This window comes from Cetorhinus maximus, chromosome 27, assembly GCF_964194155.1.
Source record: "Cetorhinus maximus chromosome 27, sCetMax3.hap1.1, whole genome shotgun sequence".
In the NCBI taxonomy this organism is placed as follows: Eukaryota; Metazoa; Chordata; class Chondrichthyes; order Lamniformes; family Cetorhinidae; genus Cetorhinus; species Cetorhinus maximus.
Window position 1 is genome coordinate 10,518,248 of NC_135905.1, and position 27,792 is coordinate 10,546,039.

General features: G+C 40.7%; 1 protein-coding gene across 2 annotated transcripts in view; it reads left to right on the forward strand.

The window, feature by feature from the left end:
* The window catches only part of LOC144668555 (AP2-associated protein kinase 1-like), a 106,238-nt gene extending 78,446 nt beyond the window's left edge, over window positions 1–27,792 (forward strand). Inside the window, exons 11-17 of one of the 2 annotated variants that reach the window (XM_078530699.1) lie at window positions 712–896; window positions 12,699–12,860; window positions 20,862–21,091; window positions 21,731–21,888; window positions 22,576–22,692; window positions 23,036–23,131; window positions 25,789–27,792. In XM_078530699.1, the coding sequence (XP_078386825.1) occupies window positions 712–896; window positions 12,699–12,860; window positions 20,862–21,091; window positions 21,731–21,888; window positions 22,576–22,692; window positions 23,036–23,131; window positions 25,789–25,883 (1,043 nt within the window). In that variant the 3' untranslated portion in view covers window positions 25,884–27,792. The remainder of the gene's footprint in view (window positions 1–711; window positions 897–12,698; window positions 12,861–20,861; window positions 21,092–21,730; window positions 21,889–22,575; window positions 22,693–23,035; window positions 23,132–25,788) is intronic. The other variant, XM_078530700.1, reaches the window with a different exon arrangement.

Below are 27,792 nucleotides of genomic sequence, written 5' to 3' on the forward strand. Positions count from 1 at the left end.
TCTGAGTGGAGCCCCAAATTTATTTTGGTCTATTGATTTTCTTTGCTATATCAAAGAGGGCTAAATTCAATATATCAATATTCTATGCTAAATGGAACCTCTATCAACTTACTGGTGGACCTTCTTTCCCTACCCTGGTGAATAATGAAAATTGTGATAATTGGTAATCCTAAACTTAGTTCTGGCGCAATGAATTACCTTTAACTTCTGAGCAACGCATTTAGATTACACATTCAAGTTCCCAAGATGTTCAGATAATACCCATGCATTTTCATATTGAAGCTTAGATATTGTTGGAGAAAAGTAATTGCTAGCAGCTCGATTCCTGTTGGTCTCATGGACCTGAAGCTCATAAGGCATCTTAACCTGAAGCTTCATTTCAGAGCTGCCAGGATAATCAAAACAACCATTCCCCTAGTGCCAAGATAATAGCTGTTGGATCAAAGAACTAGTATCAGTGAAAAATCAAGGAAAAACTGTTGTATTTCAACTAAACTATGCAAAACATAATCCTGACTGATATGACGACTCTTGCATTCCTTGTAATTAGGAATCGGCTTTATCAAAGTTTGGCATACCCAGACTCTCCAGTACAAAGGTCCCATTCACAGCTTTTAGGCTGAGCACTAAAAGATTTTTTTGCAGTTCAGATCTGTGAGCAAAACAACGATCAGAACATATTAAACATTTTGAAATTTTTGGTTTGCACAGGAGTTGCAGCTGCAAGTAGTGGCCACATTGCTCAGTTACTTGGTCAACGAGCACAAATTCAGCCAGTACAGCCTCAGCAGCATCTGCAACTGAAACCGCAGGCACATCTGTTACTTCAGCAGCAGTATTTGCTGCACCAGCAACAAGCCTATTTCCGCCAACAGCAAATACTTCAAGCAGCACAGGTAATGCTCAATTTCATTTAAAACTATACTTTGTTTTTCTTCCCATGCCATCACCAAAAGCAGATTGGTGCATTGCAAATATTCTCTCATTGGTTATGTGATTCTTCACTGATACTTCAAGTGAGAGGAGCTCATGGACTTTTGTCCTTTAAGATTGAGACCATCCTATCAGCTATTTCTGCCACTTCCCTCCCCTCACCTAGCCACCGGGCTGTACTTCCTGTATAGTTCTCCGCTGCCCTGGTCCTGAATTTGCATCATTTTTTAGATTCTCTCCTATCTCTCCTCGTGCCCTCTCTGAACCCACCTTGTCCATGAAAACCACCTCTGCTCCGTCACCCAGCACCCTGTCCTTGCTGACCTACTTTGGCATCAGCTTGAGCAAGGCCTCGATTTTTTTTAAATTCTCTTCCAAATCCTCCCAATGGCTTCACCCCTCCCTGTCACTGAAATGTCTTCTAACACCACTACCATTGAGATATCTGTGCACATCTAACTCTGGCCTCGAGCATTCGCAGTTCTATCCACTGCATTGTTGGTGGCTATGCCTTCAGCTACCAAGGCCTGAAGCTCTGGAGCTCCTTCCCTAAATTTCTCATTCTCTATTCCCCACTCTTCCTCCTTTAGGACGTTGTTTAAAATCTACCTCTCTGACCAAGCTTTTGGTCATCTGCCCTAATATCTCTATGTAGGTCGGTGTCAAATTTTACTAATGTATTTGTGTACAACCTTGGGACTTTTCATTATATTAAAGGCACTAAGTTGCTGTTAACCTATTCATTTACTATAATTTCATTAAATATAGCTCTAACTCACTTCACTTACTTCCTGTTACCAGATTTTAACCAAACTTATTACGTTTATCTTGTGGCAGTGGGTTCTTTTAGAGGCTGACCATGCTTCGAGTTGTGTACTTGCCCTGTGCCCTGGTATGTACAAATCAGTGTCTAATCAGCATAAAATACTTCAGTTTTCTTTGAACTTGTTACTACTACTTCACTCTTCATAAAATTATTATGGCACAGAAGAGACCATTCAACCCTTTGCACTTCAGAGTGGCATGGACTCAATCAAGTCAGTCTAGTTCCCCAATCTGTCTCTGTCACCTTGCAAGTTTTATTTCTCTCAAGTGCCTATTCAATTTCCTTTTGAAATCGTTGTCTCTGCTTCCACCACTTCCATGTGCAGAGTTTCAGGTCACTATTACTCACTGCATTAAAGGCACGCACCCCCATCCCCAAACCTTTCTCTCACCCAAAATCTTGAATCTGTGCATCCTAGTCCTTGCACCATTAGCCAATGGGAACAGCTTTTCTTTGTCTACCTTATCTAAACCTGCCATAATCTTGTACATCTCTATCAGATCTCCTGTCAGTCTCCTTTGCTCCAAGAAGAGCAAACTCAGCTGCTTCAATCTAAACTTGTAGCTAAATTCTCTCATCCCTGGAACCATTCTGGTAAATCTCCTCTGCACTCTCTCAAGGGCCATCACATCCTACCAAAAACATGGTGACCAAAGCTAGATGCAATACTCTATGTGACCTAACCCAAAGCTTTATAAAAGTTCAGCATAAATTGCCTGCTTTTGTACTGAATACCTCTTTTGTGTTCATCCTCCAAGTACCAACAGGCTGGTACATTTCTTCAAATGGTCATCCCCTTTAAGATTTCAAGCCCTGAAACATTTACTTGCATGGTTTCACTTGCTATAATTAACTGTCTTTGTATTGATCTTGCTTGTTGCTTTTACCCCATTGTCAGCAGTTGGCCTCATGAACTACTTATCCATTCATTGGAATTTCATGATCACTTTGCAGGTGCAATCTGTTTGGTTCAGCACACATGTTTTTTTAGGCAATACATTTTTCCTTTTAAACTTCCTTCAAGCCCCATCATTCTGTGCTTCATGGTGCAGTCTTTACTGCATTGAATCCTTCAGTCAGGATCTATCTTTGTTAAAGCCTGCTTTGATCAATGCTAGTGTAAGGAACTAAATACATATAATAATTAAAAGTATTTTGTATTTATCATCCTACAAGTTCTAGGAGCTGAGCCTACGCTTAGGTCTAACTAAAGAACTTGGTGACAAGTTGAAACATTCACTGCTGTCAACAGCAATGCCACTTGCTCAGTCATCTTGCCAATTTATTAAGTACCAAGTTAGTCCCTTTCACCAAAGGCCAAGAGACACAGACTCTTAAGCCAGAAAGGGACTTTGGTGTTGGGGACATAGCCAGTTGCCCAATCGGGCAGGCTGTGCACCACCTCTGCTTCTTTAAATATGACCAAGTGCCAGAGCTGGTGAAACTATCCAATGTCCTCAGCTATGATGGAGGCTCCTTTGTCTTAAAAGAAACAAGATAGCGTTTCGACTTCTGTAGGCAGAACAATGCCTGATGTGCATTTCTAGGGCCTTTGCTCTGTTTTTTGGTACCACCCAATGGGTTGGCTGGTACCATGTGACTGAGTAGCTTTGTTACCTGATGATCTAGCAAACAAGTAGGTAGTAGCTTGATGGTGATCTTCAAATGAACATGCTAAGCATGTGCAGGTAGTTGGTTTTGATCTCGTGACTGTAAGCTGAATAACAGTTTGACACTTGCTTTGTCAGATGAAATGCTCATCAGCAAAGAGACTTGAACCTAGATGTGTGGAGTCAGCCAAAAATCACCTTCCAAATAAATTGCATATGTGAGGGATTATATTCAGAGGCATGCAGGCACACTCTGGTGGACATATTAAATTGTGGCAAACTGTTAAATAAATTGGGTGTCTGGGGCTCTTTGATAGATTCCAAAAATCTGGCATTGATGTTTTCTCTGCCCAAAATAGATTGAGAATACTGAATGTGCTAGCGGAACTCTGAACTCCTACCTCTTAAAAGTTGAGTTAAGCACTTTTCCTGTTTTATGGGAAATTTCAGAACCTCAGTTTAGCTGATGACCACATTGTTTTCTGCCTTTCTGGAAACTTCTAAGCATCGGGTAACTTCAGCTCTCTGTTAGATTTATTTTTCCAGATGTGGTGATAACACTTTGAATGTTTGTGTGACAGCTCTGAGGTATTACCACTTTAAGGTGATCTTGTTTTGTTGTGGACACTCTTATAACATCAGATAATTCCTCCATACCCCAAGGCATATACTATGAAATGGAAGAGAGCTTTTTTGATGGCAGGAAATTCTTTTCATCCTTTGTGTATTGTGAAACCTTAAAAGATCTCACACATTTCTGCTCCAGGTCTTTGTTCAAGAGGGTCCAGGTTTGCTTATGATACATCCGGTGGCCACGCATTACTATTGAGGTTGTAGATATCTTAATTCTATAACCATCTACCATGTATTAAAACTTGTATTTCTGTGAACTTTCTGGGACAACTTCTTCGAATCAAGATTCATAATTACACTTTTACAACATACTCTTTATGCAAGCATGCCACTTTGATGTTAGTGTTGGCATTGTATAGCCTCAATTTTATATTTCACAGCATCTTGGCCTATGAATGCAGAAAAAATCCCATATTCCATCCAACTCTGCTACCCCAGTTTGTTGTCAGCCTTTCTATTGCTAACCATAAATACTAAACCCGGGGGATGTGTAAAATAAAAGACAGCTGTGAGATAAAGTGGGAACTGAACTAAATTAGCATACCAGTTAAGCCATGCTCACTGATTCCAGGATTATAGTTGATTTCCTGAATGTAACTGTGCAGGTAATCAGCTAAACATACTACATATAATAACTGTTGCCTGTGTAACCTCTCAATTCAAGCAAACTGAAGTTTCTTGCAGTTAAAACAGTAACTTCTGCGTTGCTGTCATCTGCACACTTAATGAGCATCAACTTCTGATGCTTGACTCAGCACATTTGGCTTGGTACTCAAGTCAGCCACAAGATTCCACGTTGCTTAAAATTGTCAGAATATAATTTCATAAGTTCTCATATTTGAGGTTTTTATCCTACTGGTGCATTCCTTCAAGTGAGTTCAGATATCACAGTTTGTCAGACCTTATATTTAGATTAGCCTGTGTTCTTGGCTCTAGGTAGTTACTTGTTTTGACTGGAGATAAAAATATGCATAATTCATGTTCAAATAGGATATGGCTACATTGGCTGTATATTTTTTCTTTGGAACTAAGAGAATGCAAACTCATACCTTGCTAGGGGGGAGAGAAGGGAGGATTGAGCTGTACGTTCAGGCTTGGGCTGATGAGTGGCAAGTAACATTGACACCACAGGTACCAGGGAAGGATAATCTCCAAGAGAGAACCTAAACACCTGCCCTTAGTATTCAACAGCAATGCCATTGCTGAATCCCCCCTCATTCTGGGGTTTAGCATTGACTAGAAACTTAACTGTGGCTGCAAGAGCAGGTCGGAGGCTGGGAATTCTCGGAATATGCACTTCCTGACTCCTCGAAGTTCATCTGCCATCTAAAAGGCTTTGTGCAGTTCCAACAACACTCAAGTTTGCGGCATCCAGGACAAAGCGGTTTGCTTGATTGGCATCTCATCCACCACCACAGATGCACAGTGGCAGCAGTGTGTACCACATACAAGATACATGCAGCAACTCACCAAGCCTCCTTCGACAGCAGTTTTTAAACCCATGACTTCTACCATCTAGAAGAACAAAAGGAGCAGATGCATGGGAGTACCTTCGTCTGAAAGTTCCCCTCCAAGCCATACGCCATCCTGACTTGGAACTATATTGCTGTTCCTTTACTGTCAGTGGGTCAAAATCCTGGTACACACTCCCTAACAGCATTGTCTGTGTACCTATTTCACGTAAACTGCAGAAGTTCAAGAAGGTGACTTAACACTGCCTTCTCTAGGGCAATTAAGAATGGGCAATAAATGCTGGCATGACAGCAACTCTCAATTCCAAGATTGAATACAAAAAGTAGACTAGCATATGCCCTTTTCAACTCAGCGAAGACTGATTAAATTCAATCTGCATTGGCCCCTAAATCAAACCTTGGTTGTGGGTCCAAGCTAATCTGTTACGTATGAACCTAAAGCACAATCTGCCTGTAAATTGGCCTATTGCCCATAAAAGTAAAATCCTTGCTGCACGTACATATTCTGCCTTTTAGGCCAACTTAAGATGAAGCAGAAAAAGGAGATTGATGACAGATGTCAGGTTGATAATGCAAGGAGGAACCAGGCTGAATATAGAAAGCTCAGAGGGATCGTGAAAAATGAAATCGAGAGAGGCAAAGAGAAAGTATGATGAGTCAAGCAGCTAAATTAAAAGGGAATCCAAAAGACTCATTAAATGTATAAATAGTGAAAAGGTTGGCTCCACCCCTGCTCTATCAGCAACTGAAAAGCAGAAAAGAGGACATGGCTAAGAAAGTAAATGAGTACTTTTGCACCTGTCTTTATCAAGGAAGAAGATGCTGCCAAAGTCATAGTGAAGGAGAAGGGAGTTGAGATACTGGTAGGGTTAAAAATTGATGGAGGAGATATTTGCGAGGCTAGCTTAAAGTTGATAAGTGACCGGGACTGGACGGAATGTATGTGAGGATGCTAAGAGTAGTAAGGGTGGAAATTGCAGAAGTGTTGGCCACATATTAAAATCATCCTTATTTTTAGGATTGGAGTCAGAGAACTGTAGAATTGCAAATATTTTACCCTTCAAAAAAAAGGTGCAAGGATAAATCAAGCAACTAATAGCAAGTCAGTTTAACCTGAGTGGTTGGAAAGCTTTTAGAAATGATAATCCAGGACAGAATTGTGGATTAATTAGTAAAAGCCAGCATGGATTTGTGATGGGCAAATTTGTTTCACAAAAGCAAAATTCAGCAGATGCTGGAAATCAGAAACAACAGAAAATACTGGAAATAATCTGCAGGTCAGGTAACATCTGTGGAGAGAAAAAGTTAATGTTTTAGCTTGGTGATGACCCTTCATTGGGAATGCAATTTCAGAGGGCAGTTACATCACAGATTGGTGTGAATTTGGAGTCACTTTTTTTTAAATTCATTTACGGGACGTGGGCATCGCTGGCTAGGCCAGTATTTATTGTCCACCCCTGATTGCTCTTGAGAAGGTGATGGTGAGCTGCTTTCTTGAGCCATGGCAGTCCATGTGGTGTAGGTACACCCACAGTGCTGTTAGGGAGGGAGTTCCAGGATTTTGACCCAGTGACAGTGAAGGACCGGCGATATATTTCCAAGTCAGGATGGTGTGTGGCTTGGAGGGGAACTTCCAGGCGGTGGTGTTCCCACGTGTCTGCTGCTCTTGTCCTTCTAGATGGTAGCAGTCGTGGGTTTGGAAGGCGCTGTCTAAGGAGCCTTGGTGAGTTCCTGCAGTGCATCTTGTAACTCTTTTCAGTCAAAACAATTAAACTAAATTAACAAAATCAGGGACGAAGCAAAAGCAGCCCCTTAAAGAGAAACTGCAATAACAAAAGACAAAATTCAAAGGAAACTTACAATTGTCAAACCAAAATGTGATCAAAAGGGTCTATAAAGCACCCCAGCCCCTGCAGTGTCCACCAGGCGCAGGAGGCTTCGACAGTGCCAGCAGACACCACGTGCTCACCCTCCATGAATACCCGTTTGTAGTGGTGTTACCGAGCCACGAACGTAGCTGCAGAAGAGGGGCAGACAGTCGGGTCAGACGACCCCCTCGATCGCCCGCTGCCTGTTAATGGCCAACTTGGCCAGGCCCAGGAGCAAGTTCATGAGGAGGTGGTCCTCTCTCCTGGCCCCCCTCTGCACCGGGTGCAGTGCATCTTGTAGATGGTACACCCTCCTGCCACTGTGCATTGGTGGTAGAGGGAGTGATGTTTGTGGATGGGATGCCAATCAAGCGAGCTGCTTTGTCCTGGATGGTGTCAAGCTCCTTGAGTGCTGTTAGAACTGCAAGTGGAGAATATTCCATCACACTCCTGACTTGTGGCTTGTAGATTGTGGACAGCTTTGGGGAGTCAGCAGGTGAGCTACTCGGCACAGGATTCCTAGCCTCTGGCCTGCCCTTGTGGCCACAGTATTTATATGGCTAGTCCAGTTGAGTTCCTGGTCAATGGTAATCCCCCCCCTCCCAATGTTGATAGTGGGGGATCGAATGATGGCAATACTATTGAGGGTCAAGGGGTGATGGTTAAATTCTTTGTTGTTGGAGAAGGTCATTGCCTGGCACTTGTGTGGCACGAATATTACTTGCCACTTGTCAGCCCAAGCCTGGATATTGTTCACGTCTTGCTTCATTTGGTCATGGATATTATCTGAGGAGACGCGAATGGTGCTGAACATTGTGCAATCATCAATGAACAATTCCACTTCTGACCTTATGATGGAAGGAAGGTCATTGATGAAGCAGCTGAAGATGGTTGGGCCTAGGACACCGCTGCAGGAGTTCCTCAGGGTAATGTCCTGGAACTGTGATGATTGACCTCCAACAACCGCAACCATCTTCCTGTGTGCGAGGGATGATTCCAATCAGCGGGGCGTTTTTCCCCTGATTCCCATTTATTCCAGTTTTGCTGGGGCTCCTTGATGTCACACGGTGAAATGCTTCCTGGTGTCGAGGGCAGTCACTCTCACCTTAGCTCAGGAGTTCAGTCCATGTTTGAACCCAGGCTGAAATGAGGTCAAAGTCTGAGTGACCCTGGCAGAACCCAAACTAAGCATCAATGAGCAGGTTATTGCTGAGGAAGCGCCGATTGATAGTAGTTCTGATGTTCGAGAGTAGACTGATGGGGCAGTAATTGGCCAGGTTGGATTTGCCCTGCTTTTTGTGTACAGCCCATGCCTGGGCAATTTTCCACATTGCTGGGTAGATGCCAGTGTTGTAGCTGTACTGGAACAGCTTGGCTAGGGTGCAGCAAGTTCTGGAGCACAAGTCTTCAATATTATTGCCGCAATATTGTCAGGGCCCGTAGCCTTTGCAGTATCCAGTGTCTTCAGCCATTTCTTGATACCACGTGGAGTGAATTGAATTGGCTGAAGACTGGCATCTGTGATGCTGGGGGCCTTCGGAGGAGGCTGAGATGGATCATCCACTCGGCACTCTGGCTGAAGATTGTAACAAGTGCTTAAATCTTATCTTTTGCACTGACGTCCTGAGTTCCCCCACCATTGAGGATGGAGATAGTTGTGAAGCCGCCTCCTCCATTGAGTTGTTTAATTGTCCACCACCATTCACAACTGGATGTGGCGGGACTGCAGAGTTTAGATCTGATCCGCTGTTTGCGAAATTGCTTGGCTCTATCTGTCGCCTGCTGCTTATGCTATTTGGCATGCACGTAGTCTTGTGTTGTAGCCTCACCAAGTTGACATCTCATTTTTAGGTATTACTGGTGCTGCTCCTCGCATGCCTTCCTGCACCCTTCATTGAACCAGGGTTGATCCCCTGGCTTGGTGGGATGGTAGAGTGGGAGATATGCCGGTCTGTGAGGTTACAGATTGTGGTTATGTGCAATGCTGCAGTTGCTGATGGCCCCCATGCCTCATGGTTGCACAGCCTTGAGTTGCTAGATCTGTTCAAAATCTCTCCCATTGTGCCACACTACACAATGTGGGGATTAACCTGAACGTGAAGACGGGACTTCGCCTCCACAAGGACTGTGTTGTGGTCGCTCCTGCCAATCCTGTCATGGACAGATGCATCTGCAGCAGGCAGATTGGTGAGGATGAGGTCAAGTATGTGTATCCCTCTTGTTGGATCCCTCACCACCTGCCGCAGACCCAGTCTAGCAGCTATGTCCTTTAGGACTCTGCCAGCTCGGTTTGTAGTGGTGTTACCGAGCCACTCTTGGTGATGGACGTGAAGTCCCCCACCCAGAGTACATTCTGCGCCCTTGCCACCCTTAGTGCTTCCTCCAAGTGGTGTTCAACATGGAGTACTGATTCATCAGCTGAGGGGGGCAGTGCATGGTAATCAGCATGAGGTTTCCTTGCCCATGTTTGACCTGATGCCATGAGACGTCATAGGGCCTGGAGTCGATGTTGAGGACCACCCCGGGCAACTCCCTCCTGACTGTTTACTGCTGTGCTACCACCTCTGCTGGCTCTATCCTGCTGGTGGGACAGGACATACCCAGGGATGGTGATGGTGGTGTTTGGGAAATAGTCATACTCTCAATCATAGCATACAATATCAGGCTGTTGCTTGACTAGTCTAAGACAGCAGGCCAGACCAGGTAAGGGTGACCTACCCTGAAGGGCATTGGTGAACCAGATACATTTTTTAAAACAATTCATTAGTTTCATGATATTTTATTCCAGATTTATTATTTAGTTAAATTCAAATTCCTCCAGATGCCATGGTGGGGTTTGAACTCCTTTCTCTGAAGAATTAATCTGGCCTCTGGATTACTAGTTCAGTAACGTTACCACCATGTTCCCGTTTCCCTAAAGTGAAGCCGAGGTGGTTCTCCTTAGAGCAGAGAAGGTTGAGAGGATATTTGATAGAAATGTTAAAAATCATGAGGTCTGTAGACAGAGAGAAACTGTTCCCATTGGCAGAAGGGTCAAAAACCAGAGGATTTGCAAAACTACCATTGCGAAAAACAATTTTTTACACAGCAGCTGTTTAGAATCTAGAATGCACTGCACAAGAGTGTGGTGGCGGCAGACTTAATTGGGGCTTTCAAAAGGAAATTGGATAAGCACCTGAAGAGAGAAAATTTGCTTGACCACAGGGAAAGTGTGAGGGGTGAGACTAGCTGAGTTTCTCTTGCAGAGAGTGAACAATTAAACAACTAGTGGGCAGAGGAGGCTTCATGACCATCCCTATCTTTAATAATGGCAAAGACCAGCACTTAAGCACTTCGTCTTCTCCTGAGGTCCCCAGCATCACAGGTGCCTATCTTTGATCACTTCAGTGTGTCACCAAGCAATGGCAGAGTTCATTGGCTAAAGCTAAGGCTATCAACCCAAACAGCACCCTTGTTTTAGTACTGATAACTGACTAACCACACCTCTAGCCAAGCTGTTCTAGCACAGCTATAACACTGGCATCTACAAAGTGGAAAATTGCCCAGCATGTCCAATTGAGAAAAAGCGGGACATATCTAATCCAGTCAGTTATTGCTCCATAAGTTTACTTATCAGCAGAGTGATGGAAGGTGTAATCAGTAGTGCTATCAGGTGACAGTTACTCCTTCGTCGATGCTGAGTTTGGGTTGTGCCAGGACCACATTATAGCCTTGGTCCACAAATAGCCAAAGGAGCTGAATTCCAGAGATGAGGTGAGCGTGACTATTCTTGATATTAAAGGCAGCAATTGACTGATTCAAGGAGCCCTAGCAAAATTGAAATCCATGGGAATTGGGGAAAACTCTCTTCTGACTGGAGTCATACCAGCGCAGAGGAAGATTGTTGTGGTTGTTGGAGGCCAATCATCTCAGCCTGAGGACAATGGAGCAGAGTTACTTGGGACAAAACTGTCTTGGCCGCTTCATCAGCGACCTTCCCTTCATCATAAAGTTAGAAGTGGGAATGTTTGATTGCACAATGTTCAGTTCCATTCACAACTCCTCAAATAGTGAAGCAGTCTGCGCCTGTATTTAGCAAGACCTAGACACTGTTCAAGCTGGGCTGATGATGACAAGTAACATTTGCTCCACACAAGTGGCCAGCAAAGACCATCTGCAACAAGTGAAAGTCTAACTGCTTCCCCATGATATTCAGTAGCATTGTCATTGTCAAATCCCCTACCATCAACATTCCGGGAATTGCCATTGGCCCAAAACTTAAGTGAACCAGCCACACAAACAATGTAGCTACCAGAACAGAGCAAAGGCTGGGTATTCCACATTGAATGACTCAGCCATTGACTACCCACATTCTTTCCACCATCTATAAGACATAATTCAGGAGTGTGTTGAAATACTGTTCAGTTATCTGGATGAGTGTAGCTCAAAACCAGGATAAAAGCAACCTGCTTCATTGGTACCCCATCCACCATTATAAAAATTCATTCTTTCTGTCTGCGGACACTGTCTGCACTATGCATCATCTAGCAGCTGCACTACAGGCTTTTTCAACAGCTTGTCCCAAACCTGCGACCTCTACCACCTAGAAGTTCAACAGAGGCATGGAACGCCATCACCTCCAAGTCACATACCTCCCTGCCTCGCAAATATATTATGTTCCTTCATCATTGCTGAGTTAAAACCCTGGAAATCCCTACTTAACAATGTTGTGAGTAATGTTCCTACACGGACTGCAGCAGTTCACCCCCTGATCACCCCCTCCTTGAAGGCAATTATAGATGGGTAATAAATGCTGGTTTTTACAGCAATGTCTGCATCCTGTGAAAGAATTAAATGTAGCCATGACTGAAACTGTAGTATGTCCTAGACCATGACTACTGAATGAAAGCAGTTGAATTCTGTTCTATATATGTATAGTTTTTTTTACTTATTCGTTCACAGGATATGGACGTTCACAGGATATGGGTGTCACTAGCTATGCCAACATTTTTTGCCTATCCCTAATTGCCCTCGAGAAGATGGTGATGAGCTGCTGCCTAGAACTGCTGTAGTCCTTGTGGTGTAGGTACACAGAGTGCTATTAGGAAGGGAGTTCCAGGATTTTGACCCCGTGACAGTGAAGAAACGATGATATAGTTCAAGGTCAGAATTGTCTGAGGCTTGGAGAGTAACTTGCAGGTGGCAATGTTCCCCCAGCATCTGCAGCCCTTGTCCTTCTAGGGTAGTAAAGATCATAGGTTTGGAAGGTGCTGTCAAAAATAAAATGGTAAAAATAAAATAATAATGCCTGAAACTCCAGTTTTTTTCCTCTAAACCTAAAGAACTTGCACTAATGCTGTACTCTGTACTAACTTAGCGCTACCAGGTAATGCAGCAGGCCCAGCAACAGATGATGCAAAACTACTATCTTCAGCAACAGTACGCAACAGCCATGCAGCAACAAGCAGCTTTGCGGCAGATGATGGCACAAGCGTCCGTTCAACAGCAAATGGCTCTGCAGCAACAGCAACAAACTCTTGTAAGAACTTTAATTTATAGTTATTTAATTAGTTTATTTTATTAATGCTTTATGTACATAATTACCGCTTGGTGAACCTAGCGGTGTTGAGTTTTAAAAACCTTTTTTCAGCAGGCTGAAAATCCGATCACTTGATTCCATTTTTAAATGTGTTCAACAACAGTACTTTATGCTGCACCTTTGACATAGAAAGCTGTTCAGTGCTTTTGTGACAAAAACAAAAAATTGCTGGAAAAACTCTGCAGGTCTGACAGCATCTGTAGAGAGAAAGATAGAGTTAGCGTTTCGAGCCCGTATGACTCTTCTTCAGAATGGTGCTTTTGTGAGTTGTAAACATAAATAAATAGAACCGAACCGAGTTATATCAGGAAGGATGAGCAAAATCTAGTCAAATAGCTGGGTTTTCTGAAGTCTTGCAGGAGAGAGAGAAATGGTGAGGTGAAGAGGTTTAGGGAGGAAATTCCTGAAGATAGGATCTACATGGCCAGAAAAATTCCTGAAGATAGGATCTACATGATCTAGAAAAATGTTGGCTCAAGGGCTGACTTTAATAGATTGATGAAGCAGCTGAAGATGGTTGGGCCTAGGACGCTACCCTGAGGAACTCCTGCAGTGATGCCTTGGAACAGAGTCACTCTCACCTTACCTCTGAAATTCAGTTCTTTTGTCCATGTTTGAACCAATGTAATGCTGGTGTCATGGAACAGTACTGTAGCAGTGACGCTTTGGGTCGATGTTGACCTGAAATGTTAACCCTGTTTTTCTCCACAGATGCTCCCTGACCTGCTGAATGTTTCCAGCGTTTTTTATTTAAGTTCTAGCGTCTGCAATATTTTGCTTTTGTGGTACCGTAACATTTCAGGTTCATTTGCCCACACCCCTACATTTGATGCTACACAAGCAATCAAGTAACCTTTCTCAACACTCTGGAAAAGTTTGCATGCTGTCTGAATCTTGGAACCGCTTCATTTTGTTGTGATGTTTCTTTATTGTTTAGTCAGATAAGAGGTTCAGGCACGTGTTCATAAAATATTCCTGATATTGTTCTGCATATATTTCATATATGTTTAAATAAAACCTAAAAAACCTTACCCAGTGACCTGTTTACCAAATAGCTAATATTTCAAGTTGGGAAAATAAAAGCAATTGCCTTTGACTGTAACGTCCTAGCTAGCAACTTCCATAAACTCATTTTGTGTGGAAAGTGTTCAGTGCACTACACTGAAATGTAATAATCTGCGAGGTTAGCAGATGGTCTTGTAAATTGTACTCCCATCCCACACCTACATCTCTCTCCTTACAAAGCAACAGTTTAGAATTTGGTAAGAACTGAAATGATTGCTGGCTGTTGGAATACTCTGATGTTTCACTAGCACAGGAATGTTACGAGGTGCACTTTTAAACATTGATAGCACATAGAAATAATTTCACAAGTCTTGTCACTTGGTCGGACAGAACTTGACTATTGCTGAAAAGGGAGACATGTTGCCAAGCCTTTTCATCTTGCTCTCATCAGGACAAATGCAGGAATGCCATATTTCAAACATTTACAACAATTTATACTATAGGAGACAAAGGTGCTGATTGGTTGACAAGTGGACCATAGCCAAGGTGTTGCCTGGACAAAACATGTACTTGATTCAAAAGAGGCTCAAGGCTTGAACCTTCTTTTTGTTTGCAGAAAATGGGTCCCTGCATATGAATGTATGTCATTTCTAGCAAGTGTAAATGAGCCACGTTACGAGCTTGACTGATTATCTTAAATTGGTAACAAAAACAAAGAAGGCTGAAAAAGCTCAGCAGGTCTGACAGCATCTGTGGAGAGAGAGACAGAGTTAACGTTTTGAATCTGAGCTCTGAAGAGTCATACGGACTCGAAACGTTAACTCTGTCTATTCTCTCCATAGATGCTGTCAGACCTGCTGAGTTTTTCCAGCGTTTTTTGTTTTTGTTTCAGATTTCCAGCAGCTGCAGTATTTTGCTTTTATCCTAAATTGGTTGTTGGTGTAACTATTAGGACACTCAGGATTGTTCAGCATGTGCTGACAATCATGGAATGACATCCAACAGTAGACGTTTTGTTTTGGGTTTCTCAAGCATGGGCTGGGTGAGCAGGTTTATTCTCTGCCTATCACAAACAGAAGAGCATGTCTGATTTGATCTGCCAGTCTTTTGGAGGTATGATCTATGTACATTGCATCACAGTGACACTGAAATTCATACGCAACGTTGCTCAATTGTGTGGTGGGCTGTTTGTAATAGACAGAATGCAGATCATACTAGTCGTGCTTGCGAAACCTAAACAAAATATCTACTATTAGATGTGATTCAGCGATTGGGCTGAATCATTGTGAAAATTATTGTGATGGTTTGAAATTTGGCAGTCTTGTGTTTGTCCTGATGAGTGCAAGACAAAAGGCTTTGGTGACATGTCTCTATCTCTTTTCAGCAATATCACCAGACAGTGATGAGCAACCTAGGCTAGTGAGTGGGCTGCGTGAGTGGCCCCCCCTTCATCTCAGTGGGCCGTAAGATTGAAATCGGGCGTGCGCACTAACCATGACACCGCGAATAAGATTAAATACATTTGATACGTGCCAAATATTTCAAAATAAGGTATAGAAAATGCTTAATCATTCATACTAATAGAGCTGCCATCAGCTTCAAATAGCAAAAACAAAATAAATATTTACGCTTTCCTTGCATCGTACTCAGTGGAACTTCTGGTTGGATCTGTCTTCCTTAGACTTTTTAGATTAGGACTCGGATGTGCAGATGCTTCGCAATTCAGCACTGAGATTTCCATTCGTTAGTCTGTTATGCTTCTTGCATTTAATCTGACCCATAGCAGAAAATGTCTGCTCACGTGTGTATGTCGATCCAAAGATTGACATCAGCTTTGCAATGCAATGCCAGAGAACTGAACAGGGGCATTCAATCAAAGTTCTCGTATACTTTTCCTCTTTAGCCGCTTGAGCCTAACAGTGATTTGATTGGCCGCAGAGGGAGTGCACAGCTCTCACAGCCAATGTTGTGTGCAATCAGCAGGCGCCTCACTTCACGTGCCTTTGCATTGCATGCATGTCGCTTTAGTTATACCGGTAGGAAAAAAAGCAATGCAGGTGGAATCTGGCAATCCTTCGGGCAACGCTCAACAAAATGTTTTGCAGGCCGCATTCAGAGCCCTGATGGGCCGCAGGTTGCCTACCACTGCTCTACAGTATTAAATTGCTGCCAGTGATTGTGTGCAATTGTTCCCTCTAGTGGTAAAGCAATGTTATAGATTTTATAGCAGAAGCAGGCAGCTGGTGATCTGAAACATAAAACATAAATCTGAAACATGAAACACTTATAAAGTTATCTTCTCTGATCTTTAGTCTTTATTTCTCTTCTCTACAGATATCTTGGCATCTAGGTTTCTTTAAAATTAGTGTATTGTTTCTATTTTTTAACATCGGATGGATGCTTAAATCTTGGAGCGACTATTACTGTATGCTGATTACCACATGACTGTTGTTCTCTTAGCAAAGTTCGCCCTCTGTCCCTGGTGTCTTATTTTATTTTTAAAATACAATTTGGCACGCTATTTCCAGTAGAATTGCAGAATTGATTATCCTCTACATGAGGAACACAGTTAATACAAATTAATGAAACCTATTGTTGCCCTTCCATCCTTTAATTTTTGTTATGGTGATAAAATGTTGCAAAGCAGTTATCAGGAGATTTGCAACAATTGCCCTGATGATTGTTTTTCCCTCGCAACATTTACAATTGACATTCTAAACTAAACACATTGGGGGATAGTTGTTTTCTTCCCACTGGCATGTGTTCCAACATGCTATCTCATTTAATTTCAAGTCATGCATTACACCCTCGAGCAGTTTTCATTACCAGCAACTGTTCATTGTATTACTATTTCTGTACTTAATTAAAAAGCATTCGTATCTGGCCATTACCTTTAATCATATTTTCACTACTCTTGCATTGTAACAGCACAATTTTGGCATGGTGTTCAGTAGAATTTAGTGCAATTCCGAAGTGCCCTTTGTACTACAGACGATGTATTTGTCCATTACCTGATGGATTTTTTTGTTGCTGTGTCTTGATGCCCAAGTTGTTCTTTTCCTCCCTTCCATTTTCCATCTCCCTTCCCCTGCTAAAATTCTACAGTTAGAGGTTTCTAGTTGTCTATTTTAAACAAAATTAAATCATGAACTGCAAAATCTGAGAATGGATATGATATAATGGCCTGTAACTTTCACGTTCCCCAGCGTCGGATTTGGGGGGGTACCGCAAAGATGCGCTAGGGAATCCCTCTGGCAAGTTCCCAGGCAAGGGCATGCATGGCAATTGCCCAGAAGTGCCAACTCCCTCTGGACAATTGCACTGCGCTGGGAACCATCCGAAAATGCAATTTAAATCGCAAACTTTGATTCTGCCGGGGTTATACCAGCAGTTACCCAGAAAAAGTTAGAAGAATTAAAACCTCTTCTAATTTCTGGTTAACTGTTGTAAAGATCCAACCAACCCCATGGGACTCCCCCACACCCCCGCCCCCGACCTCTGACAATCCCACCTCCCACACTCCCAGCCCGGACCTCAAACCCCCTGACCTCTGAAAGCGCCCCCCACCTTCCCCAGACCTTCAGACACCACCTCCACCCACCCCCCTTCCAACAAGCCCATCTCTTTCCCCCCTCCTGGACCCCAACCCCGCACCCAGACCTCGAACCCTCTGACCTCTTAAAGCCCCCACCTCTCCGCCCTGACATCCAGACGCTACCTCCCCCCACCTGACCTCTGGGCCCCCAGCCTCAAACACCCCAACCTCCGGACATCCTCCCCCAGACCTCAGACCCTCTGACCTCCAGACACCCCTAACCCCCAAATCCTATTCGCTTACCTTAGACACTTACCTTCTCCCTGGCCTGTCAATTTCCCTGACCCTTTAAACTTAGCTACTTTACAACAGCAAGTGCTGTTTTAAAAAAAAGGGAGCGTGGCCTCCTTGAATATGCTGGATCTAAACTTCCCTGGGGCCTGCGAGGATTCTTTCGATGCAGGCCCCAAGCAGCTCCGGCGAACAGAATTGGCAACACAATTTTCAAGACCAGGTAAATGTGCATTTATTTCTGCAGGCCAGCACTTTCCGACCCTAGTCGGAAGTTAAGACCCTGTATTAAAAATGAAATTTTAGAATGTCCTGTTAAAATTCACTGAAATGGATCCAAATTTGTAAGTCCATACTGTCCATAAAGTGACTTTTTCCCCTGCTGGTCTTGGCAGTTAGGAATATAGGAAAATAGGACTTAGGAGCAGGAGGAGGTCATTCAGCCCTTCGAGCCTGCTCCACTATTCAATCAGATCCCCTCAGGATTTTATAAACTCCAATGGGTATAGGCCCAAACTGTTCAACCTTTCTTCAAAAGATAAGCCCCTCATCCCAGGAATGAGTCGAGTGAACCTTCTCTGATCTGTTTCTAACACAATTATATCTTATTTTTTTCAAATAAGGACACCAAAACTGTACACAACATTCCCGATAAGGGGAGGCGGTGGCGCAATGGTACTGTCATTGACTAGTGCTCCAAAGACCCAGGGTAATGCTCTGAGGACCCAGGTTTGAATCCCACATGGCAGATGGTGAAATTTGAATTCAATAAAAATCTGGAATTCAGAGTCTGATAACAACCATGGAACCATTGCCGATTGTCGTAAAAACCCATCTGGTTCACTAATGTCCTTTAGGGAAGGAAATCTCCAATCCTTATCTGGTCTGGCCTACAGATGACTCCAGAGCATGTGGTTGACTCTTAAATGCCCACTGAACAAGGCCTAGCCAGCGATGCCCACATGCCATGAATGAATTTTTAAAAATGGTCTCACCAAAGTCCTGTGCAGCTGCAGTAAAATTTCCCCACTTTTATATTCCATTCCCCTTGCAATAAATGCCAACGTTCCATTTGCCTTCCCAATCACTTGCTGTAGCTGCATACTAACATTGTGATTCCTGTACCAGGACATCCAAATCCCTCTGTACCACTGAAATTGTGAAATCTGCAATCTCTTTAGCTGAAGAATTCTGTAGTCCAAACACATGTGAAAAGTTTCTGTACAACTGTAATGTTCTTCTTCTTCTCAGTTTTTCTCGCTGCAAATTCTGTAAACTGGCATTTGTGTAAAAGCCACAATACACGTGAGGGAGAAGTAAGTGTTGAATAGGGCCTGAAAAAGACTTGCATTTATCAACATGCTCCAGCCTTACTTTCATAATGATGCACATCTTTAAAATCTGAGTTCTAATAATTTGGCAGCTGCACAGTGATGGGCTGAAGGGTTGTCTCTGTGCTGTAGGATTCTGGTTATTTGTCCTCATTTTATGACTTAATCCACAAAATGTAGATCATCTCTAGGTTCAAAGCTAGGTTGTACATCTAAGCATTTTAATGCTCTTGAACATTAATGTAAGATTAGTGAATATTCACATAATACAAAAAGTTGTCACAAACCACTTAAAGCCAATTGTGGTGAGATTAAATGCTATTCAGATCATTTGAATTTTATCCATTGTTTTAGAAGTTAAATCCTTCCTTAAATTACTTGCTCATAATCCAAAGTTTGTCACGGTAATTTTAGAGCAACATTTTGTATTATTTAAATCTGTGCTGTGTTGCTCTGAGAGTAACATGTTACAACTGCAATTTGAAGCATTTTTTTAAATCATGGGAATCAATAGCCAAAAAAAGTCTTAATCCTATGCATCTTAAGTTGAATGTTGTTTAAAAGATGACTTTACTGACAAAATTATAGTGAATTTTTTTTTAAATGCTAGAATTCAGAGAAGTTGGGTCTATTTTGATTTTTTTCTATTGATAGTACAAATTTGATGCATATATTTTATTTATGTATGCAAATTATGCAGTCTGCCAGACTCACTTGGCAATTTGTCAAGTATTAGTTTAGAAATGCTGATTTTTTTTTTCTTGTTTTGTGGTTCCCAATAGATTTTATTTTGGGTAAATTATTTTTAAAATGCTCTTAAGGTAAAAAGGTTGCCTGATCCCTGGCCTAAACATTGGTGCTTTAGCTGCACATCTCTAACATTCAAGAGCAGCTTTTATCTGCAGGTGATTGTTTTGAACTTGCCACACTAAATTAATAGATGAAGATTTTGGAATAGGATGCTGCATCAGTCGAACCCTAGTGGTTTTCCACAGAAGTAACCAAACTTGTGTAGTCCACAGGGAAGAATTTTAAGACACTCCATTTTTGTGCCATTTGTGCTATCTCATATTGTGAAATTCTGTTTCTTCTGCCTTGTGTAGTTTTCCCCCTATGCCATCTTGCTGCAATCCTTTTCTCTGGTCCGTTAATCTATACATGTAATAGTGTGAGTACAAAACTTTTTTGTACCAATGGCTGAAAATATAACTTAGTTCTAGTTTTTTAATAAAATACTAAAACATTTTAAAAACTTCCAACCAATTCTAATTTCCAAGTTTTTATGTTCTGAAAGATGTCTTTAGACAGTTGATGATGACACCATATTGAATGAACCACGCCAAAGATTCTCAAAGTGAAATCCTCTAAATGTCAGGAAGGAGATAGCTCATTGGAGCAGATCTCTCTCCCATAAATGACATTTTTTGGTGCTTCAAGTGCATTTCTCAGTGCTACTTGTACTATTGGTTGTTTTTGCCATCATTTGTTTAGTGAGATTTTGGCATTGATTGCTTTGTAAAGCTGTCCAAACATGGTTTTTAAATAACAGATTTGTTTAGAGAGAGCAGTTTTCTTTTGGGGTTTGAGGGAGATGTGATTCCCTCAAACTAGATTTAAGATTCAGCTAGTGGCATAACCCAAACATAATTGACCATCTTCCCTAAATGCATTGTGAGGCACTTCAGCATTTGGGTTTCCTTCAATTCATTTTTACCTTGTACACAAATAAATTGAGTCAGTGAAAATGAATGCGCATAAAATATAATGATTTCTGTACAGTTGCAGGCACATATGCAGCAAAAAGTTCAAGCTCAACAAGTTCAGCCCCAATCCCAACAGACAGCCAAGCTGTTGTCGCTAACACCACCATCTTCACCAAAGGTACAGCGAGCAGGCCACAGGAGAATCGTCAGTGATGTCCCGTTCAGTAGTGTGTTTGGAGTCCCTGCCAGTCATTCCTCTCAACAACTGGCAGCAGCTGCTGCAGAGGCGAACCTTTATAAATCAAAGTGAGTTCAACACAACACCTGTACTGATTTAGGTTGCACCTTAACTTGCGAAGATCTCTATAAGCTTTCCTTTTCTGTTAAAAATCACCCACCCTACCACCACATATTACATTTTGCAAAGTTAAATAATAGACGCTAGAATCTCCATTGTTGACAAAGTTGACATACTACAAATTGCCACCACTCTCCAAAATCTATTATTTTACTTTTCTGCAAAGCAGTATTTGGAAGAAAAAAATTCATACAAGACTTTCCTTAGCTCTTAAGTTTCAAAAATCTGGAATTTTGTCTCAAGTATTAAGTATTGGCTATTAATGAAGATGAGCTATCTTGTTTCCTGCAGAATAAGATTTGTCTAGATATATTGCTGATAGTGAAGTAAATTATGCAAATAGAATATTTTTCTAGATTTATATAGAAGATACTTTTAGTAATGAGAGAGATTGCTGGGTGATAGCTATGGCTCTGTTGACTTTCTGGACTTGGCCTCTGCAACCACTTTTCAACTTCTGGCGAATGAGTTCTCCATTATGGGACTTATCTCTGTTTATGAGATATACATTATAAATTAATCATTTATTCATGAACTGTAAATGTCTGCATTTCCAAATGTTTTATTTCTGGCCAATTCTAATCTAGGTCAGCCTCTACAAGTCCTGCAGGATCACCCAAAGCTTCAGAGCAAAATATTTACAATCCACCAGATCTCTCTGTATGGAATCCTTTTGGAGATGACAATTTCTCCAAACTAACAGTGGAAGAACTTCTAGATAAAGAGTTTGCTGAGCTTCGAATTGGTGAGTGTTTTGTGCATTTTTGAGTTGTGTTCCGTTCATTTTTCATAAGTTGTTCCATGTGTCAACTGTTCCTTGCCCTCTGCATACCACTGGGGCTAAACATAGGACATTAATGGGGCGAGTTGCAAGAAGAGTACTCTATTTGGATGTATGTAGGCACTACCTATGAGATTGCATGTTGCAAGCTTCATTGATTCCATAACTTTTCCACACTGGCTGTGGACAAAAGCTGTTGAGTTTTCTTGCCTTTTCCTTAGAGATGTAAAAAGTTTGAAAGAAACTTGAAATACTGGCACTTCATGGTATGATGGGATTATTCTTGGTGCTGAAACAGGATTGGTTTCCTGATTTTAAAGTTTTGCAGTTTGTCTATTAGGCCTGCCTTCATTGGGAAGTGTCCCTGAAAGTGCATTGCCACTCCTGACTTGGAGAAGCTATCAGTAAGTTGTTGGAGTTGATCTTGTTGATCTCGCAAACTCCAAGCTGCTGAAGTAACCCTCCATATGCTCCAGTAAGATGAAGCTCAATCGGGTCAGCAGTGCAGCAAAAATGGGGTATGGCCAATGGTTGCTTAAAGATGTTGTTATTTAACTCATTGAAATAACTCGTCACCCTCTTTTTCTTTTTAAATATGAACTGAAGGTGATTCACATTAATTAACCCTTTCCTTCAAAACTATTCCGACAGATAAAACTGCAGAACTGAAAAAACTGCCGACTGAAAATTTAGTTCCAGCATTTCACTCCAGCATGACTCCACCCCAAACTGATGTATTTGGGGCATCACCTTTTGCATCTGGAGCAGGTTTGTATTAGGATTTGTATAATCTACCAGCAGCAGCTGTAAATTCCTTTATCATTTTGTTATCAATATTGATCACAAATAATATTTACCTGACAAACCATCAGTTAATATAACATGCAATATTATCATGAATTTTAAGTATTCAATGCAAGCGAACCATTTTGGTAGAAAAAATTAAGGGAGTCCACAGTAAAAGTTTTTAAATTGATGCATACAAAGTCTCTTTGTAACTCAGTTTATATTTTTAATTTAGTCACTAATATGCAGCTTGCCTACATATTCTCTCCACTCCTTTCTCATACTGTTTTCTTTCTCCCTACTGTTCTCTTTTACTCTTCATAAGAAGCTAAAGTATCTATGGAAGCTTCAGTTCTAGACTCTAGCTCTTCGGCTGCTATTTCTGATCCTTTTATACATGTACCGCTATCTGACTTCCCAGGTAAGGATGAATAAATAATGAGGTTTAGCGTTTTGGTCTCTTGACGATTATTCTAATGAGGCGGGAGGGAACAGTTTTCCCATAATTAACCCAAATTCAATTTTGAACTATGCTTTAGCAATTTTTATATACTTTGAAAAGTATACATTAAGAGCTCCTCTTCCCATGTGTAATCTGAGGTGTAGGACTTGAAAGATGAGTGTGATTACTGAGCCGATAAGATATATTTATGATATGTTTTATGTGTTGCAATACACAGGAAAAGAACTGGTTGTAGTTTATTTCATTAATAAAAAATTAAATTTGTAATTAAAACCACCATAACTTCATCCTGATCCTGGCTAGATTTTTTAAAAATCTAATGCTTTGAATACTTGTGCAGATACACTCAGTCTCTCGTAGTGTGAACGCTATCATTTTGGAAAAGGGTTCCAATAGCCGTAGTATCTCAGGATCTTTGTGTAACACTTCAGTAACCACAGTATACATTGGTTGGGGACAAACATGATTTATAAGGTTGTTGGTAAGATATAATGTCAAGATAAAGAATTTTTAAGGAAAAAAATCTTTAAAGTAGAGGCTTGGGCCAAAATTGAACCTTTTTTTAATGCGAAACTTAGAGTGGGTGAAGTAGTTGGCACATGGGCCCTATTGTGATAACAGGTAAACACAGCCACAATGCAGGGGTGCCTTTGTCTATCATTCTGAAGGTGAAATAAGTTTTTGTTTAATTTTTTTTAATGCTGTCAAACAGTTGACCTGTTGATTTGTTTTGGAAACGGTAAGGAGAACCTTTGCCTTGTTTCTTCAGATCTAATTCAAAAAATGGTCAGGGATTCACTAAAATGGAAAGTGCGGTTCAAAGTTATTCAAAAGCTTATAGTAATCCATGCCCCACAGGATGCACCAAATATGTGCAACACATATTGTTTTTAGTATAATTGTATGCAAAATAGTTGGTTGCCTGTGGGTTTTAGTTGTAGTTAGAATTGCAAAATATCAGGAAAACTTTGACATTGAGATACCTAAAATATACTTTATTTTCAAAGTTCTGTTTAAATACTTGAATTTTTTTATCTTTCCCTTGTATAAAGACCTTGCTCGAGTAGAATTCTTTGTGTGACATTCACCCAAGTAACCATTATCCATACATCAACCTTGATGGTTCTTGTTGGTAGGCTATTTGACTGATGGCTCTCACTTATGAGCGAAATCCTGTTACGTAGGTGTATGTTTCTAGTAGAAATCATTCCGCCTAATCAAGAACAGGAAACATGGGCAGTTTTTTTCCCTACCCAGCCCAGGGCATCAAGACCAATTGCAGCACCCCTACCATTAGTAGATCAGTTAATGCCAGCACGGACGGAGATGGACCCCAAGGATCTTCTGTCTGTATAGGTCAGCTGATCACCAAATAAACTCACTGAGCCATCAGGGCAGCTGCATTTATTTTTCTACAGACGTGGGGCCCATATGATGTGCCTTAATACTAGATTTTATTTTGTATGACAGGGTATTGAATTTCTTCCATCATGAATGGATTGGTATATTAATTATTGTTTGCATTCTTGAAATTATATTTGAAAATGAATTAACCTGGTGGTTTTCAATGGCAAATATTTGTTTTTTTTTAATGGAAGCTTTTTGTTTTAGTGCTAAATTTCAAATGTACTTTGTTTCCACAAACTTGAGAGAAATTTCCTGAGCATGAAAATAAAATTTGGTAATTATACATACTTTGGACTACCTCCCCAGAAAGAAGGTCTAGATAGCCAGATATGATTCTAATTTTTTAAGCTGACTTTATAACTCTTGTCAATTTCTGCAAAACACTAATTTTTTTAAGGAAACTCTTGTATTGCATGTTCTACAGAGTAGGTTTTGTTGTATATTTTCTCACTTTTCTGTCTTGCAACCTTTTCTGAGTCATCATGTTCTTTCCTCTGCTATTCCTGTTGCGCCTCAGGTAGCTGTACTGGGGATGACTCTGTTTCAAATCCCAGAATCCTTCCTGCTGCTTCAGCTGACAGCGCTGACACTTTTACCCCTGCTGTATCTTCTAATCAGACTGGTAAGGGGAGATGGCAGATGATTTGATTTTATAAATGGTGCTTATGATGAATCCAGGACACAAATCAATTTCCAGGTAATATGGAAAAGTGTACAAAAATAAAATCCAAAAAAAAATCAGTTGGTTGTAATTGGTAAGTAGCCTAGAAAATGTTTTGCTTATTGTGATGATTCTTCACTGATGTGAGGTTCAACCACTACAGAAGATAACAATTTTCCATATTATTCAAAGGATGTCTGGGATTGACTAACAGCATTGTGTCTCATTTCAGGCTGGTTGTATTATGAATAATTACCAAGACACTGGTGTAAATTCGATGAGCTGTGGCATTCTCTCCCATTCTTGCCACTTTAAGTCTGGGTTGTACCATTCTTCTTCCCCTCTTCATTCCACCTCGATATCACTTGTATTCTTTTTGCCCTTTTCAGCACTTTTCATCTCAATCTTTTTTTTAAAATCTGTCAACAGCTAATGATTCCGACTCTGGCAGTGTGAGTGCAATTAGGAATAATATAAAGTAGTTCACAAAATCCAGTTGTGTGATGCATAAAAATAACCTAGTAAATTATATTTTTTACTTTTCTAGGTGGTCATTCAAAGAACCGCAGTGGGAGTTCAGAGAACAGTCTTCCTGGCCTAGCTAGGTCTTTACTGCTTGTGGATCAGCTTATAGACCTTTAATGACCCTTCCATTAACCTATCTGCATATTAATTACCTGCACCTTCCAGTAGAAATCCCTTTCCAAAGAAAGCATGGTAAAATCAGTAGTATACCTCAGTTGAATGCCACGCCTACCAAGACATGATTGTAACAAGATGCAATGGAGATGCTACTAAAACATAAATGACTATTCATCAAGGCCTTCCTTCACTTTGTACCTGCCTGTGTGCCGTTAATATGCATATACAAGAAAAACTGCTTGGACATCCCTCCACTTTTTAAAACCTGCTGAAATCCTCTACCTACCTTCCTGTCTTGTGTTGAAATGTTTCCCTGCGGGACCTTGGCTCGATATACCTCAGCATTTTTGTGCATTGTATGGTAAAACTGTGCATAGCTACAATATTCTTTGGTTGCACAAAGTGATTAGTTAATTTGAAAATGCAGTACTGGATACCCTGTTTGTCTTTTTTTGGGTTTAATTTTGTACCTTGAGAACAATTTAAGCTAACACTACCTGGATTCTACTACTTTTGAAGTTGTAGTGGCATTGAGGTCTGATGTGTTAACTTGCATGACACTTATCTACATACTGATGTGAAAACATGCAGCTTGTTTTGCACTGCTTAATTGCTTTGCCTTTGTTTGCAATGCATTACTTATGCACTTCAGTTATTTAAGCATTTTTGCTGTCTTTTTGTAAAGATAATTTTTCATTTTTTCTACTAACATTGTTCAGCCTCAAACTGAATGTCAATAGCAGAGCATCCACCATTTAGCTATTTAATTTTAGTTCTTCCCTCCATTGTTAATTTGTTTTGAATTTTAATTTGACTAGCCTATTTTTAACTTGATGTACAGCCATACCAATGAAATGTCATCCAGTTATATAGGGCTAAGCAACAATGAGTGCAATGCCTCATTGTGCATAAGTAATCTTCCATAGCATGATTTTTAAATTGCTTTTTATTTCCAGTAAGTCATTTATTTTGTACTAAAGTTATTAAAGCAACCTTGGTGGTGGGTTAAAGTTCAAAAAATGTATACATGTTGTATACGTGTTATATGCACACTGTTATCTAATTCTGTCTTTGCTGCATTTTGTTCATAATCACATGAATGAGGATTTTGAGGTTTCAGTTCAGGCTTAATTAGTCCCCAAAATCTATTGCATAACTCTTTGCAGTAAAAGAAAAAGAAATCATTTCTATTTAATTCAGTGTAGAATTTGGCTCTTTATTTAGTCTGCTAGATTTTGAAGCGGTCACATTTTTCACTAATGTTTTTTATTTAAGTAAGATTTAGCTTTTTGTAGGACTATTAATCAAAGTAGCTAAAATGAATACCGAAATAGAAGCTTGGTTAGTTATTAGAATGATGGCTGTTGTGTATCTTAAATGGGTGATGAGCTTTTACAAAAAGTGTCTCAGGTAACTTTGCTAGATATATACACATTATACATATATATATATAAATGACACAATAGTAAAGTTACAAACTCTAAGTTAGCTGTAAATATTTCAAACAGGATGAAGATAATGATGGAACAGTCACCTTCCTGATGTCTTTTAATGTCTAATATGAGGACTGTTACTAGGTGTCTCAATGTGCAATGATGTCTGTTTAATACATTGCTTAGTTTTGACAGGGTTTTTAGAATATAAAGCTTTGCACTATATTTTTCATTGTGTTTCAATCTCAGGATATATCCTGTTTCCCTGTTTATCAAGTAGCCACTATTGGCAGTTGTGAGCCTAAAATATGTTGCATTGTTTCTGCACTAGTAATTTTGAATGTCCTACCACTCAGCTAGTGTTGAATGACTGCAACAAATGGATGACTAAAATGTGATTATTTAAAACATATATATGCTGTAAATAAATTTGAAAACATTTTCACATTTGCATTAAATGCTGCTTTTCTGGTTTA